The sequence below is a fragment of the Anabrus simplex genome, chromosome 7 (assembly GCF_040414725.1).
Source record: "Anabrus simplex isolate iqAnaSimp1 chromosome 7, ASM4041472v1, whole genome shotgun sequence".
Classification (NCBI taxonomy): Eukaryota; Metazoa; Arthropoda; class Insecta; order Orthoptera; family Tettigoniidae; genus Anabrus; species Anabrus simplex.
In genome coordinates, this window is record NC_090271.1 from 303,331,034 (window position 1) to 303,349,751 (window position 18,718).

Sequence of the window (18,718 nt, forward strand, 5' to 3'; positions counted from 1 at the left end):
TCAGATCTCTGAACATCGTAGTTCGACAGTCCTCTCGTGAAGCGTGGGTAAACACGCTTAGCTATGGAGATGAATGGAACATAAAATACTGGGCCAGAATGTGAAAACACAAAATGCTTTTACTATTTTTCAGCGATAGTATTAACTTCCGTGTACATTTACACTCTCCACCCAAGCTTTTCCCTTAGTTCACCTCTGTACGTAATGTAGGAATCGCCACTAACTTTTTTCCTTTACTGCTTTTCCCTTTCTCAGTTTCTGACATTCTTTTTATGTTTTCTGAAACTTCCTCTGGTAGAACTCTGATTTTTTGTTGTTAGTCGTTTAGTCGCTTCTGACACTCTGTGGCCCCATAGACCAAAGTGGGCTATTTCTTTCTGTCGTGTACTATTTTCTGAAGTCTTTCTAAATTGAGAGCCGTGGCTTCCTTGATGCCATCAATCCACCCCATCTGTTGTCGCCCTTTTCTTTGATTATGTTCACATAAATTATCATCACCTACAAAACCAGAAACCATCTTTATTTGGGTTGTAAACAGACAACATGACCAATAAGAAACAATAAATGTCCATATAACACTTCATCATTTAAATTAATTTATTGCATTGAATACTCTTCTAATGCAATGCATTATTGAAATGAAAATAGTATCTGCATTTTTGATTCCATTTTGAATTAACATCGTACCAAAGCAGACATGTATCATGGCCTACCAAATTCCGAAGTGTTTGCTTCTCTGCTGATACTGTGGCGCCATCATACGCGAACGTTTAGTAACATTCAATGAGCCCAATTTTGCTATTCTGTCAAGATAATTTAGATATTCCAAGAATTTCCAAGCCTTGTATTTCTTTATAGGTAATTCCCTGATAGTAACCCACTCCAGTAAACATAGTTTGCTGGGCTGAGGGACCGAGACGGTTGTGGCGCTGGCCTTCTGACCCTAACTTGGCAGGTTCGATCCTGGCTCAGTCCGGTGGTATTTGAAGGTAGTCATATACATCTGCCTTGTGTCAGTAGATATACTGGCTCGCAAAAGAAGTCATGCGGGACTAAATTCCGGCACCTCGGCATCTCCGAAAATCATAAAAGTAGTTGGTGGGACGTAAAGCAAATAATATTATTATTATTATTATTATTATTATTATTTACATTTTATGGCCTTCATTGGACCACTCTAGCCAACCTTATACAAAGAATTTTTCAGTTTCCTGTCAACCCAGTACTTCTTCATTCTCTCTGATCTTATCCTTCTTTCTTCATCGGAAATCACCCTTCCTATTGTCTGTTTGTTGGTTCTGGTTTGCTTGTCTGTGATTTTCCTGATTTTGTTGGTTTTGTTTCTGTTTCTTAGGTCTTCCACTGTAATTTGTAGTTCATCCATATCTACCTTGGTTTCTGTAATCCACTTAATGTTGCACTTACTATTCCATAATTTTTCTATTATTCTCCTGATGATCCTGTTCTCTGGTGCCCTGATTAGATGTTCAAAAAATGAAATGCGTTTCTTCCTGATTGTGCTCATTACTGGTTCTATTTCCTTGTAGACTGTTTCATTAGAAGCTACTCTCCAGTGTCCATGTTTTTGGTATGATTTGTTGATGCACGTTCTAATGATTTTTCTCTCTATCTTGAGTATTTTGTCAATTTGTGTAGTGTTAGTTGTTTTGAAGATGGTTTCACTTGCGTATGTTATTTCTGGTTGAGTGACTGTTTTGTAGTGTTTTAATTTTGTCGCTATTGAAAGGCCCTTTTTGTTGTAGGTATTCTTGGTGACATATTGTGCTCTGGTCAATTTATTTATTCTGTTATGCCATGCTGGCTTTTTATTGAGGTTATATGTTATGATTTCTCCCAGATATTTAAATTAATCTACAATTTTGATTTCTTGGTTTCGTATGGCAATTTTGTTTATGAGTGGTGGGTCAGTGAACATGATTACTGTCTTTTCAAAAGATATTCCAAGACCAATTTTCTGTGCTATTTGCTGTAGTGATATAACTTGTCTGGTTTCCTGAATATTGTTTGACAAGAGAGCAAGGTCATCGGCAAATCCTAGGCAATTTAAACTTATGTTGTCTTTGGGTCTTCCAATTCGGATGTTCTTTGGGTTAATCTTGTACCATCTTGTTCGATCCTGGCTCAGTCCAGTGGTATTTGAAGGTAGTCATATATGTCTGCCTTGTGTCAGTAGATATACTGGCACGCAAAAGTCATGTGGGACTAAATTCCGGCACCTCGGCATCTCCGAAAAGGCACAGTTGAACAGCAGTGGTGTCGAGCATTCTCCTTGTCTTAAGCCTGTTTTTGTGACGAATGGCTCAGAGAATTCCCGTCTGAACTTGACTTTTGATTTAGTGTTGGTTAAGGTGAGTTCTATAAATTTGATTAATTTTGGATGGAGCCCGAAATGTCTTAAAATTTTCAACATTGAAGGTCTATGGATACAGTCATAAGCTTTTTTGAAGTCCATGAAGGTTATTGCAAGAGGTTTGTTTTGCTTCCTGTAATATGCTATGGCTAATTTTAAAGTGGTAATTTGTTCTGCACAGCTTCTCCAAGGTCTGAAGTCTCCTTGGTATTCACTTAATTCTTCCTCTAGTTGCTCTCTGATCCTCCTGTATAGGATTCTGGAGAAAATCACGTATGTGCAGTCTATGAGAGAGATACCTCTGTAATTATCTGGATTGCTTTTATCTCCTTTTTTTTTTTGTGGAGTGGGTGGATTATGGCTGTGGTCCAATGTTAGGGGAACTTTTCTATTATCCAGATTTTTGTTAGGGTCATGTGTAAGGATGTTCGAACTGTATCACTGGCATATTTCCACATTTCTGCGAAAACTTGATCTTCTCCGCATGCCTTATAATTTTTCAACTCTCTGATTGCTGTTTCTACCTCTTGGATTGTTGGGAGTTTATGAGTTCAGGCGGGGTTTTGAGGGGCGTGTGTATATTAATTCCTTAAAGTTCCTGGGGTTCTTCACAATTCAAAAGTTTAATGAATGCTTTTGCCATGATTTCGGCATTTTCTTGTCATTGTGTGTCGTTTTTCCATCCTCACTTTTCAGTATTAACGTGGGAGGGGCAAACTTTTGTACTTGTTTTCCAAACATTTTGTAAAAGTCTCTGGAATTGGTTTGTGGTAATTTTCTTCTGTTGAGTTGATTAGATCTTTCTGTGATTGTCTCTTGGTTTGCCTGATAATTTGTGTGAACTTTTTCCTGATATTTTTGAGATTGGTTGCACTTTCTTCTGTTTTGTGTGTTTGAAATTTTAACCATATCTGATGTCTTTCTTCATGAATTTTGTCACATTCTGAGGTCCACCAGGCATGTCTTTTACGTGTTTTCAATGAGGCTAAATTTTCAGCTTGTTGCCTGAGAATTGGAACCAGTTCTTCTAAGTTATCTTTCAGTTTTATGTTTTGTGTGACTTCTCTATATTTATCATTTCTAATTAATTGGTGTGGATCAAAGTTCCTCTTTCGTTTATTGCGTTTTGGTTTCCTTTTTAGTGGTGTGAACTTAATTTTGATTTTGACTACGTAATGATCTGAACCTGTATCTACTCCTCTTAATATTTTAACAGTGTAGATTTCTCTGTGGAAGGTTTTGTCCATAAATAGGTGATCCAGCTGCCATTCCCCTTTTCTCCAATCAGGATGTTTCCAAGTTTTAAGTTTGTTGGGCCTCCTTTTGGAGTATGTGGACTTAGAGATCAGTTTGTGTTCTCTGTAGAGTTCAACAAGTCTTTGACCATTGTTATTTGTATGTTTATGTGGAGCCCATTTTGCAATGGTATCTCGGTATTTCTTTTCTCTTCCGAGTTGGGCATTGAAGTCCCCTAACAGGATTAACGTTGTTAATATTTATTTGGTTTACAGTTTTGTCAAGGAGATCCCAAAACTTTCCAACTTCTTTCCTAGTCTTTGTTAGAAAATTCTTTACGTTAGTAGGGGCATGGGCATTTATGATGGTATAAATTTTGTTGGATGCTTTTAAACTCAAAGTTGCAATTCTAGGTGAGATGGCTTAAAAATCGATTATCGAATCTATTATTTCTACATTGACTATAAACCCAGTTCCAAATTGGGGACATTGTTTCATAACCCTTAGTCCAAGTTTCCCATTGTAAATTCTGTAGCTTTGAGATTCGAATGGTTCTTCTGTATTATTATTATTATTATTATTATTATTATTATTATTATTATTATTATTATTATTATTATTATTATTATTAAACATAGTTTGTATCATAAACAGTAGGTGGCAGCATCTAACTCAATTTTCACAAATTTGATGGTTAGTCCGTTTTTGCTTTCCATATGCTTATTGGAATTATTTATATCTAAAATTGAGATTGTAAGAAAATGTACGCATCATTGTTACGGAAAGAGATATATTGTGATAGAAAGAAATGTTTCAGCTATAGAGGCATCACTTTAAAATCTCAAGTTTCCCTCGAATCTCCCTAAACTTTCTTATATAAAAGAATTAATTTATTAAGAGAAGTATAAATCTTGTGTTAAAAGTAATATTTTAGTGAATATGTGGAGATCGTCCTTGTCCTGTTGTGTCTTGTCTTTCTGTTGCTCCCTCTTTCCACACAGACCTTCCATTTTGTTTATTTTATTATGTGTTCCCACTCATATTCATATCTCTCTGTATATGACTTGATTTGATACTTGTTTGATCCTTCGATTTATTTTGATTGTGCTTTATTTTTCAGAGTAGTGATGCAGTGGATATTCTAAATACTGAAACCATTGAGCATTGCAAAGAGAAGTTAGCAGCAGGAAGCAAAGAGTTGTTCGTAGATTGCGTATCTGCTGTGAAGGCGTATTTGGCTGGTGAACCTTTCAGACAGTTTGAATGTTCCATGTATTTCCATAGGTACCTGCAATGGAAGTGGCTCGAAAGGTACTATATTTTATTTTGCACTGCACAAATTATCACGGTTTAGTATTTCTGAATAGTTTTCAGTATTAATTTCTGAAACTGTCTTGTCTGATTTCAGTCAACCTGTCACATACAAGACGTTCCGTATGTATCGAGTGCTGGGAAAAGGTGGATTTGGAGAAGTGTGTGCATGTCAAGTACGGGCCACAGGAAAGATGTATGCTTGTAAAAAATTAGAGAAGAAAAGAATAAAGAAGAGAAAGGGCGAAGCCATGGTATTAATCGAAAAACAGATACTTCAGAAAATTAACTCTAAATTTGTGGTAAGTGTCTTATACAACTGTCAGAATATTTATTTCTATTCAGACTTCTTACTAATTTTTAGGAGAATGGAAATACACAAGACAGATTTAATCACAGTGTTTCCCTCGGATCTCCCTAAATTTTCTATGTTAGCACTAGATGTGTTGAGACATTCATCATAATGTAAAGGAATATTTTCATGGTGTTTTACCTACTCTACTTAATGTTTTTTATGATTAATAAATTACTTTGTTGGAGAGCTTTAAACCGAGTAAGAACCAATGTCCTCAGCAACTGACTGCTGACACAGGAGCATTTGTACCATATTTCTATTACCAATATTGCTGCTAGAAAGTAGTAGTTTTTTTTTTTTTTTTTTTAACGTTGAATAGATTTTGAAGATACTCCTATCAGCCCATGAAATTTACAAAGGGAGGGAAAATGGAATTGATTAGCGAATAGCATTTTGGGTAAATCAAGTAAATGCATACATAGTAGATCCTTGGGAAGTTTAATGTCTTTCAGTCTTCAGTTGATAATTTGTTGCGTATCATAATAAATATTCCTGGTGAAATGCTCTTAAATGTATCAACTCTTGAACAGATTGAGATTTATTTTGACATGCTATAAAATACTACGTGTCAGACTTAACATGGAATGATGTGGAATATGGCTGGAAATACATCAAAACAAGAAAATCAGCTGGTGCTGATGAAATTAATGGAGAAATGATCAAGGCTATGGGCATTTCTGGAAAACATTGGATCTACAGACTCTTTTGTAAGATCTGCAAAGAAGGGATCATACCAGTTGATTGGAAAACAGGCATCATAATTCCAATTTTCAAGAAAGGAGATAGAAAGAAATATTTCAACTATAGAGGCATCACTTGTAACATCTGAAGTTTCCCTTAGATCTCCCTAAATTTTCTGTGTTATCACTAGATGTGTTGAGACATTCATCATAATGTCAATTTTTTGAAAGAATTATAGAGCGTAAAATCAGACCCCTTATTGAAGAGAACCTCTTCGAAGAACAGTATGGATTCAGGAAGGGGAGATCAATAACTAATTTAATCTTTACTATCCATCACTTAATGGAAAAAATACTACGAACACAAGCAAGATTTGTGGTTAGCTTTTCTGGATATCGAGAAAGCATTTGATGCTGTGAACAGAAAGAAGGTATAGGAAACGCTAAAGAAAATTGGAATACAGGATGACATGATACACAGGACCAAGAATTTGTATGAAGATACCTGCAGTAAAGTCAAAACACCTGTAGGAATGACTGAAACCTTTCATATAAAATCTGGGTTATGACAGGGTGGTGTTTTGTCTCTTCTTCTTTTCATCACTGTGGTGAACGAGATTCAGAAAAAAGTACACCAAACCATTGGAGGTAAGAAAATGAAAGTTATCTCTTTCGCTGACGATATATGCTTGTGGGGAGACTCTAAAGAAGACCTTCAAGAACAAATAAACTCCTGGACAGAAGCTGCTCAAGAATATGGACTCATCTTCAGCCAAGAGAAAAGTGAGGTTATGGTCATGAAAAGATACAGGCAACCAATAAGACACATTAAAATGGAAGGGAAACAGCTACAGATGAACCATCAATTCAAATATCTTGGAAGTGTTATCTCTGATTCTGGTTCTATAGGCAAGGAAATTTTTCACAGAATTCAGACAGGTAGCAACTTCTACAAAATAGTTAAAGACATAATATGGAACAAGAGAATACCAACAAAATGTAAGACAGTCATATATGAAACCTATTATGTACCAATCGTGACCTGTGATTGCGAAACATGCACTGTGAGAAGTAGAGATGTCGGTAGAATCCAGGCAGCAGAAATGAGATTTGTCCGTAGCATGATCGGTAAGACACGGAGGGACAGAGTCCGTAATTAGGAAATCCGCAAGCAGGCTCAAGTTGTAAGACTGCAGGACAGAATTTCATGCAGCGACTGAGATGGTATAGACGCATGCGATGCATGGAAGATAACAGATTACCGAAACAAATGTATGATCAAAAACTTGAAGACAAACGACCACCAAGAGGGCAACCAAGACTCGGGTACAAAGACATGATGAAGACTGATATTGAACAGTGGGGACATACTTTGGAAAACATTGAAGGAGGAGAGAAGTTCAGAAACCAGAAATGGTGAAGCCTCGTTCGTCGACCCATCGCTTAAGATGGACCAACATGGGATATGTATGTATGTATGTATGTATGTATGTATGTAATGTACGCATGTATGTACAGTAGAACCTCGATAATTCGAAATAGGTTAATTCAAAATACTGCCTAATTCGAAGAAGGTCTTGTTCCCGGAAACATGAGATACAGTTTTGCATATTATTTAAATTGTTTAATTCGAAATACGGATAATTCATAATTCGAAGTACAATGTTGGTCCCATTACCGAAATTCAGACTTTTAATTCGAAACTGCCTTTACATTTTAAAACAATAGTATGTTACAGAGTAATTTCAACTCGAAATTTATCCGCTCCGCATTTTAATAGAACGCGTGTTCTGAAACGTGGAGGGCTAGCTTTCCACACTTACACTCACTTCGGTGGGTCTACAGTGAGGTTCATGATTGCCAAGTTGAATGAAATCTGAATTCTTGTGTTTTCAACCTTTTAAGGAACGCCGTAATATCACGCAACAGGGAGTGTGCGGAAAAACAGAATCCGCGAACACTGGCGATGCCGACAGTTGACGAAAAAACGTGGCTCATATAATAAATTCGTAGGCACTGAACAATATTGTCATTGCCGGTGAAACTGCATTGCTTTATTTTAATGCGAGCCCAAACGGTCTTATAGTTTTAAAGGAGAAAATGCCAGCCGGGGAATCATACAAGGGTGGGGGATGGGGGTCATAGTAGTGCGTTGCAATGCACATGGAAGCGAGAAACTTTATCCCCTCGTCATAGGAAAGTTCGGTTTAGCCGCAATGTTTTAAGGGATTCAGGCGCTTTCCATACCAGTACAAAGCATCTAAAAATGCAAACAGTACAGAAATCCAAAAAAATAATGCCTTTGCACAGGGGAACCGGCATAATTTATCCTCGTCTTTGAATTGTGTGATTTTTTTTTTTTTTTTCCGTTGCGTGAGGTTATGTTTGTCAGTGATTTATCCAAGTGCATAATTTGAACATTGTAAATGCACCTTGTTGGATACATTTCGGAAATCGTTTTTTCCATGGCATTTGAAAGGTTTTGAACTGTGAATCGAGGTGATTGCATGTATTGATGGGTCTTAGAATACTTTGCGACGCGGCAAGTGTTTACATTTCTGAAGTACGAGAGAAGTGCCATGGCGGGAAATCGTACAAGGATAGTCATAGGAAAGTTCGATTTTAAGGGCATCGGGTACTTTCTGTGTAAATGCAAGGCATCTAAAATGCGTACAATATAGTAATCCAATTAATAAAGCACTTGCACATTAGAGCCGGCATAGATTCCTCCTCGTCTTTGAATCATGCTTTTTCTTTCTTTTGTTGCGTGAGGTTATGTTTGCCAGTGAGATATCTGAGTGCATTATTTGAATACTGTAAATGCACCTTCTTGGACACATTTTGGAAATAGTTCTTTTTTCATGGCATTTGAAAGGTATAAACTGTGAATCAAGGTTAATTGCATGCAGTAACGGATCTTAGAATGTTTTGTAACACAGCGAGGGTTGGTACTTCTGAATTGCGAATTGGCGGTTAATTCGAAATCACGTAATTCGAAGTCCGATTTTTTAGTCCCAACAACTTCGAATTAACGAGGTTTCACTGTATGTATGTATAAAATACTACAGTAGAATATCATCATTCAACCTGGAAGAAGAACTAAATACACCATAGCAAAGACTAATGCTCCCTGCAGCTGTAGGCCGACGCGCAACAGCACTCCGGGGCTTTGAAATTAAGTTCTTTACCAAATCCATACCCAGGCCAGTTGTGGCTGGCTTGTCATGCTCGCAACGTGGCCGGGAACGCTAATTTAAATTTCTTATGATGGGAGTTATGAATGTAGTAAAGAATGACGTAAATGTGCTATCTAGGTTTCTTTAGCATGGGACTTTGGAATAATGGCGTAATAACCAGGAAAATGCGCTAGAGAGGGGCGTCTTACCAGTTTTGACTGTATAACTGTTAGTTATAATGCAGCAGGGGACTTGCCTGCCTTTTCCATATTCATTGTATACCAGTTTTGGTTGATAAAAATGTTTGTTAGAAGGGGGATAGAATGAAATGCAATAATAGGGAACATGCAATAATCCGGGGGTTTTAATTTAAAATGTGCTGATTCATGCAAAATTGAAAAATGTGTTCAGAATGTAGAAATAATAACCCCAAACATTATAAAAATTGAAATTAACCCCTCAGCGTCGCAGCCATTTAAATAGCTTCCTACCCCGCGGCCGGATGAGATTTCAACTAAGCGCGACTGAAATACATCGATTCACTTAAAGTGTTACTACAAGTATAAGAGTGTCCCGATTTTCACGAAATTTTGAATTCCTTATGACAGAACTATGTACATGCAGATAATTTACATAATTGTTTCACATTTCCTTAGTAATTTAGTTCCGTGTGATAAGAGTTCGAAGCACTCTTTGAGACAGGGACAAGTCACACTCCTGGCAGCAGTACACTGACGTCTTCTTTTCGCAGTGTTTTGAACACAGGATACAATGTCTCTGAGGTTTGGATTTCCAACTCTTGGGTGCTAATTTCCTGATAAAATGTCTTTCCTGCAACCTTGAAACTGTATTATCTGATGCGCGCCGTCCTTGAATAATTCGTTCCCCTCCCGAGCGAGCGTATTTTGTAAACAAACCTTTCACCAGCTGAACCCAATAAGGTAATTGCTCAATATTTGTCTCTGTGACCTGTGTGAGTATTATTAGAGAATTTAGCAATCAGAATTCACCGTTGAGAACTTCTCCTTGACCTGTATAATTATCTATAGTCTCTTACACTAAATTTCCAAGTACTATTTCCTCCTCATCGTCACTCTCATCATTTACCACTGCTACATCATCTATTTCATTATCACTGCTGCATATACTGTCACTACTATTTCCGACTAAACTTTCATCTGAATTATACAATATTTTAAGCACGTTACTGTCATTCATACCACGGCTGAGCGCGGACTGATGAAGCTGCAGCGAGACCGAAAGCAACAGGACAAAACTGAATGAGGGGAATAACATTTATGACGAAACAAACCAACTCGATACATATTTCAGATAAAAGGTCGAGACAACCTCTTTCAAACGAGATATGAACAACTGGTTCTCGTATCGTATGACAGAAAGCAGCACTAACTGATGCCTACACAGAGCGCTTGTGGAGAGTTACGAAAATATTACAAGCTGAGAAATAAAGACAATATAATAAATAGACCGCACTCTCAGTGTACAAATAGATCAAAGAACATCACACGAAAAGACGAACTTCTCAGATCATCATTTCTTTGTTTTATTCTGTGGGAAAGAATGAAGCAAACAGACTTTAAAAAAGCAAGAGATTAGTGCTCAGACTTATTTGACAAATAATTATCCTTGTGAAAACAACTACATTATAACGATTTTTCAGTTCTTATTTACAACACTGATAAACCCGAAAATGTCTTCTTGGAAACAAAACAATTTGCATATCAGTAACTCCAAAACTCTTCGCGCTATAGCCGTAAATGTGAAACCATGTATGGGTCTATACAACGTATAGAGGTCGGCGGCTACGGAAGAAGAGAGGGTCTACTGTATACCACGTATAGAGGTCGGCGCTGAGGGGTTAAAGCATGAAAATGATACGTGACACAAGTACGCAATCTTATTGGTCTGATGTGATTGTACAGGTTAACTGTATTAGCATATGAAATAACACATAGTGGGCTTTGAGAAACAGGGTACAGTTCACGTATTTCTCCTTTATGTTAGTGTCTGATAAAATGAAGTTTAATTTCTATAAATTGTGCATTAATCTGAGTGTTATTTTTTGGACTTAAAATGAATCTTGTGGAGACAATAAGGCAGAAAAGTTATAAATGGTGCATAGGTAGGGAGCCTCTTAGAGGCAGCCCTGCCCAGGGAGTGGCACCCCAACCTATGTGAGTCCCAGAGCACACTGACCCGGTGTGTAACATATGGTAAAGGGTCCCAGCTCAGGGTAACAAGTGAAGACCTCAACGACAGCAAAAGCGGAAAATATGATTTGGTACGGTGGAGCTGACAGAGGATGCAGCCCATTCGTCTGGGGGTAGTACAGAGGGATCCTCAAAGGCTAAGGGAGTAAACCCCGAAAGAAAATCCTCAATTACGTTGGGCCTAGCAAGCCAGTAAAAGAGCTTATTTGTAGTTGCTTTCAAAATACATAAGAGCCTCGGAACGCATTAATCAAATAAATTAAGATGCTAGCATGAGCAGACTCATGTCAGGGATGATGGTTTATGGCCTGATGATAGACAGAGTCTTGCGAAAACGCAAAAATCCCGGAAGAGACTAACATGGATTGGGACCATCAACTTACTCAGTCTCACAAGAAAATGTGAAGAACTAGTGGACCTCATGGAAAGGAGGAAATTAATGATACTGGGGCTGAGTGAAACCAAATGGAGAGGGAAAGGAATGAAGAAATTACAAAAACAGTATACACTGTATTGGCATGGAAATGATAAAGAGATGAGGAACGGTGTTGGTTTCATCATGAGGAAAGATCTGGGAGGAGTCACTGACATTCAGTATGTTAGTGAGAGAATAATAAAGGTGACTGTGAATTTAGGGGGGGGAAACTAACTTTGGTACAGGTGTATGCACCCCAAACTGGATGTTGTCAAGAGGATAAGAACCAGTTTCTTGTTGATTTGGAAAAAGTTATTAGTAAAGGGAGAGTAATCATTATAGGAGATCTGAATGCACAGATTGGGACAGATAGAACAGGATATGAGAACGTAATGGGACCTCATATATATGGTGGAAGAAATATAGAAGGTGAACATCTCCTTGACTTCTGTATGAGGAATGGGTTGGTGGTGAAAAATAGTTGGTTCAAGAAGAGACAGAGCCATAAGATAACACGATACAGTTGGGATGGACTACAAAATACTATAATTGATTATATCATCTCAGATGAAGAAAGGAGCAGAATGGTAAGAGATGTCAAAGTAATACCCAGCGAGAGTCTTGACATTGACCACTGTCTATTAGAAGTGGACCTGAGAAACTTCTATGTGCTAAAAGTACTGAAGAGGAAAATGCCAAAAATGAAAGTATGGGAACTCCAGGAAACAGATAACAGAACTGAGTAACAGTCATCATCATCGTCATCATTTCCCAACTCCAGTTTCCCGGGTGTGGTGTACAAGCGCTTGCCATCTCCTTCTGTCTTCATACATCTTCTGATCCAGTACATCCTCCCATTTGTATCCTCTCTCCTCCACATCTGATCCTACAGTCTCTATCCAACATTTTCTTGGTCTTCCCTGTGGTCTTCTTCCTACGAGGTTAAGGTTGAAATATTTTCTGGCAGATCTTTCCCTGTTCATTCTCATTATGTGCCCATACCACTGAAGTCTGCATTTCTTTATGACACTGATAATAGGAACCAGATAAAAACCCTGTTACCAACAGATGAAAGGAAAAATGTAGAGGCAGAATGGACCAGACTAAGGGCCACATTGGTTAAAGGAGCAACTGAAGTTTGTGGAAAGACAAATATGAAAACAAGGGAGAAAGAATCACCTTGGTGGAATGAAAGAGTGAGAAAAGAAAGGGAAAGAAATCTCTTGCAGAAAGAAAGGGATCGGGAGAAAAATAAACCGGATCTTACTAGAGACGAGGTAAAGATCAGAAACCTCGAACAGTTATACCGAAACAAGAAACTGGGCATTAAAAGAACAGTTACTGTGCAGAAGAAATGACCAAGGCATGGAATATGTTCACTCAGAAACTGGAAGAAGACAGCAGAGGCTATAAGAAACTACTGTATAGTATTATCAGAGGTAAAAGGAAGCCATTGAATACCATACAGGCACTTGAAGATGAAAATGAAAATCTGGTTAGGACAGAAAGTGACATGAGAGAAGTCCTGAAGAACCATTTCGACCACCTACTGAATAGACCAGTTCAAGAACAAAATACAGAACTGGAAATCCAAGCCTACAATGAGGAACCTCCCAGTGCACTTCCTGGACATAAACTGAGACAGCCTTAAAATCTATGCCTAAAGGAAAATGTTTAGGTGTAGATAAAAAAAGAATGGCATGTGGCCTCCAGAGAGGCTTGGTGCAAGTTTTTTGATGTGACGCCTGTAGGTGACCTACGCGTCGTGATGAGGATGAAATGATGATGAAGACGGCACGTACACCCAGTCCCCATGCCAGGGAAATTAACCAATTATGGTTAAAATCACTGACCCTACTGGGAATCACACCTGGGACCCCTGTGACCAAAGGCCAGCACGCTAACCATTTAGCCATGGAGCCGGACTAGGTGCAGATGAAGTGAATGCGGACATGATAAAGGCAGCAGGCATCCAGGGTATACAGTGGCTGCACAGAGTACTAAATGCCATAAGGACAGACAACAAAATACCTGCTGATTGGAGTAAGGGTGTTATAATTCCCCTGTTTAAGAAGGGCAGCAGATGGAAACCCACCAACTATAGTGGAGGGCTAAAAATTCTATAGATCATAATAGAATGGAGGTTGAGAACCATCATTGAAACACAGTTGGAGGAGGAGCAATATGGATTCGGAAGTAACACATCAACAATGGATCTAATTTTTAGCACCTGCATGCTGATGGAAAAGTATGGGAGGAAGGCAAGAACCTTGTCATTTTATTTCTGGATATAGAAAAGGCCTATGATAGTGTTAAGATCTGGGAGTACCTGAGGAAAATAAGTGTTCCTGAAGGACTGGTAAGGAAAATTCAGATGTACAAAGACTGTACTAGCTGTGTACAAATTGGGGAAGGTCGATTATCATGGTTTGAGACCAAGAGTGGAGTTCAACAAGGAAGTGCACTGTCCCCAGTATTGTTTATCACTTTTATGGACAATATAATGCAGAACGTCAAGGAAAAGTTAGGTGAACTGAATGCAGTGGCCTTTGCTGATGATATCATGTTTTGAGGTGAAGCAGAAGAGGAAGTACAGACCAGACTCAGCAAGCATCAGAGATGAAATTTCTTATATCCACCATCCAGAAGACCAAGATGGACAAGTTAAGAAATGAGGAGGCGAGGAAAAAAACTGGAATAAAGACATCCCCTTTAGACAGAATTGGCACATTCAGATTACGGTGGTACGGACATGTGATGAGGATGGAGCCTACAAGAACAGCCAGAATAAATTTGGAAAGACAGGTGGAAGGGAAAAGACCTACAGGAAGACCCAAAACTCGATAGATCGACATGATCAAGGTTGATCTAGTTGCCCCACGAACCTACTACGCTGGCGTAGCAGGGGGAGAGGTGATACTCCCACGTGGTGCGTCCCCAGGTGGCGGATAGGGGGGTCCTAACCGGCTTGCCGGCGGACTTGAGGGAAATAAAATACCTCTCGCGGATCAAACACACTACCCCCTGCGGGTGGGGGACGCACATGTAGAATACACCCGCGGTATCCCCTGCCTGTCGTAAGAGGCGACTAAAAGGGGCGACCAAGGGCTGACTGAATTAGAACCATGAAACTAATTTTGAATTGTACCATCACGCGGGGAACACCATAGGTTGCCTGTACTTGCGAGTAGTACCACTAAATTCGGTACGAAATAGGTTTGCGATTAGTAGCAGTAAAAGCCTGGCCTGGTGGATTCCAGTACCCGTGCGTCGTACCCATGTGTGCAACACCGCGGGTCTGGGCGTAGCCTGTGAGTTGTACCACTATATGAGCAGCGCCGTGGGTCTGCGTTGCCTGTGATTAGTACCCACTATGTGAGGAACACCACGGGAATACCGGCGCCCGTGTTTAGTACACCTAGGTGGGGAACCTTCTCGGTTTGCGTTGACGCTGAGTTGCGCCATTGTGTGAGACACACCATAGGTCTGCGTTACTTGTACGTATTGCAATACTTGTGAGTAGTACCATCTTTTGTGGAACACCGTGAGTCTTCGCTACTTCTGATTAATACCCCAACATGACACATACCATGGTTCTATTTTACTCGCAACATGTACCATTCTGTGGGGCCTTAGACGTGGATTTTGCACCCCCTTTAGACACCAAGCGTCATTGTGCTTTATAAGTGGTTCCTTGGTCGGTAATAATGTTATTTTTGATCTGTATTGAGTCCGATCCACTGTTTTTTGTTTGTTTGTTTTGTGTTTTGTTGAGTTCCAGTCCATCCATTCATTCTTCATGCCATATTTTATTTTTATTTTGGTCAGTGGATGCCTTTGCACTTTTTGTTCTTTCATTTCGTACCATTAGGGGCCGATGACCTTTGATGTTAGGCCCCTTAAAACAACAAGCATCATCATCATCATCGATCTAGTTGCCAGAGGATGGATAGTGGATGATGTTCTCCTTGACAAGTTGTATATGGATAGGAAGAAGTGGAAGAGGCTCATTTACAGTACTCGGGAAACTGGAACTGTACAATGATGATGGTGATGATGAGTTCCGATGTGCATCTATACATCGCATACCACTGCAAAAAAATAAATAAATAATGTTCCAAAGGACTGTAAAAGTAGGAAGAAATAGATTTTGGTGAGCTGGAGAAATGCTGGTGATATATTGGAAAAGTCTACAGTTTATTTTAATGCAAGTTTAATTTGTTTGAACTTTTAATCACTTTTCCATGTATGCTATTCTAGTGGTAAAACTTTACATTTGAATCTATGGTGCTTTAATTAAATTCTTCAGTTACTTAGCTAGTGGCTGTGCGGTTAGGGTCGTGCGGCTGTGAGCTTGTATTTGGGAGATAGTGGGTTTGAACCCCACTGTTGGCAGCCCTGATGATGGTTTTCCGTGGTTTCCCATTTTCACAGCAGGCTATACCTTAATTAAGGCTATAGCCACTTTCTTCCCACTCCTAAGCCTTTCCTATCCCCTCGTCCCCATAAGACCTATCTGTGTCGGTGCGATGTAAAGCAAATTTAAAAGAAAAACCTTCCAATTACATCTTTTAGGAATATGAAAGAAACAGTGCATACATTAACCCTCTCCCGCCCATAGCGTAGTAAAGTGTACTTGTACTTCTAGTCGCATATGCACTTCCTAGAGACCAAAGATATTAGTTTTCTTCTTTTAAAACCTTAGCAGACGTATTAGAACATGAAATACGGAAGGCAGTGACATATTGTAAACAAACATGTCGATGCTTAATTCGCGTGAAAATATTTTATGCGATAACGGCATTGAACGTTTGGTGAACGATAATTCTGACTGTGAAACTGTTAGTAGTGGCTTAAGTGAACTCAGTGAAGTGGAAAGTGAAAATGGAAGTGACGATATTTCAGGAAATGACGACGTACACATGCGTGATGACATAGATTGTAGGCCTAACTTTCAGTGGACAAATACATGTCTTACGTCGAACCGGCGGACCTTACTGAAGAGGTAGGACCTTGCCATTCTCTTCCTGTGGGTAGTACAGCATTAGAGTATTTCTCCCTTATATTTGATGAAAACATTTTCGATTTAATTGCCCAGAAAACGAATGAGCATGCTGCTTACATGTCTGCATTATCATAATGATGGCTGAAAAGAATTGTTTTAATTCTGGGGAAAACATGCATTTTAATATGGGCGGGAAAGGGTTAATGCTGATTATTAAATGATTCTCCAAACCTAAACCAAATTTTGGGTGATCCATGTCAAATTAATTAAGCAAAGTGTTTACGAACCAGATTGATTGCTCTAATTATACCAATTTATTTATCTTGGCATATGACTACAGTAGAACCTCGATAATTCGAAATCGGTTAATTCAAAATCCCGCCTAATTCGAAGAAGCTCTCGTTCCCGGAAACATGAGATACAGTTTTACATGTTATCTCAATTGTTTAATTCGAAATGCGGATAATTCGTAATTCGAAGTACAATGTCGGCCTCATTACCGAAATTCAGACTTGTAATTCGAAACTGCCTTTACATTTTAAAACAATAGTATGTTACAGAGTAATTTCAACTCGAAATTTTGTCCGCTCCGCGTCATAATAGATAGCGCGTTCCGGAACGTGGAGGGGTAGCTTTCCGATTCCGCACTTTCACTCACTTCGGTGGGTCTACAGTGCGCTTCATGATTGCTAAGTTGAATGAAATCGGAATTCTTTTGTATTCAACCTTTTAAGGAAGGCCGTAATATCACGCAACAGGCAGTGTGCGGGGAAAATAGAATCCGCGAACACTGGCGATGCCGGCAGTTGACGAAAAAACGTGGCTCATATAATAAATTCGTAGGCACCGAACAATATTGTCATTGCCGGTGAAACTGCACTGCTTTATTTTAATGCAAGCACAAACGGTCTTATGGTTTTAAAGGAGAAATTGCGAGCCGCGAAATCGTACAAGTGTGAGGGATGGGGGTCATAGTAGTGCGTTGCAATGCACATGGAAGCGAGATACTTAATCCCGTCGTCATAGGAAAGTTCAATAAGCCACATTGTTTTAGGAGCGTCAGGCACTTTCCATGCCAGTACAAAGCATCTATAATAAAAATGCAAACAGTACATAAATCCAAAAAAATAATGCATTTGCACAGGGGAATCGGCATAATATATCTTCGTCTTTGAATTGTGCTATTTTTTTCTTTTGTTGGGTGAGGTTATGTTTGTCTGATTTATCCAAGTGCATTATTTGAACATTCTAAATGCACCTTGTTGGATACATTTCGGAAATAGTTTTTTTCCATGGCATTTGAAAGGTTTAAACTGTGAATCGAGGTGACTGCATGTATTAATGGGTCTTAGAATACTTTGTGACGCGGCAAGTGCTTACATTTCTGAAGTACGAGCGAAGTGCCGGCGGGAAAACGTACAAGGATAGAGTCATAGGAACGTTCGATTTTAAGGGCATCGGGTACTTTCTGTGTAAATACAAGGCATCTAAAATGCATACAGTATAGTAATCCAATTAATAAACCACTTGCACATGGGAGCCAGCGTAGATTTCTCTTCGTCTTTGAATCGTGCTTTTTTTTCTTTCTTTCGTTGCGTGAGGTTATGTTTACCAGTGAGATATCCGAGTGCATTATTTGAATGCTGTAAATGCACCTTCTTGGATACATTTTGGAAATAGTTCTTTTTTTCATGGCATTTGAAAGGTATAAATTGTGAATCAAGGTTAACTGCATGCAGTAACGGGCCTTTTAATATTTTGTAACGCGGCAAGAGTTGGTACTTCTGAATTGCGAACTGGCGGTTAATTCAAAATCACGTAATTCGAAGTCCGTTTTTTGAGTCCCAACGACTTTGAATTAACGAGGTTTTACTGTATTTATTTATTTATTTATTTATTTATTTATTTATTTATTTATTTATTTATTTATTTATTTAT

The 18,718-nt window shown here is 38.8% G+C and overlaps 1 protein-coding gene across 7 annotated transcripts in view; it reads left to right on the forward strand.

The window, feature by feature from the left end:
- Nucleotides 1-18,718, forward strand: part of Gprk2 (G protein-coupled receptor kinase 2) — a 228,386-nt gene that overhangs the window by 55,797 nt on the left and 153,871 nt on the right. For all 7 annotated transcript variants that reach the window (XR_010860778.2, XM_067151750.2, XM_067151748.2 and 4 more), the window contains 2 exons: nt 4,728-4,918; nt 5,016-5,220. Coding sequence is in view for 6 of the 7 variants with exons in the window: in XM_067151750.2 (XP_067007851.1) it covers nt 4,728-4,918; nt 5,016-5,220 (396 nt within the window). In the remaining variant the exon portion in view is untranslated. The remainder of the gene's footprint in view (nt 1-4,727; nt 4,919-5,015; nt 5,221-18,718) is intronic.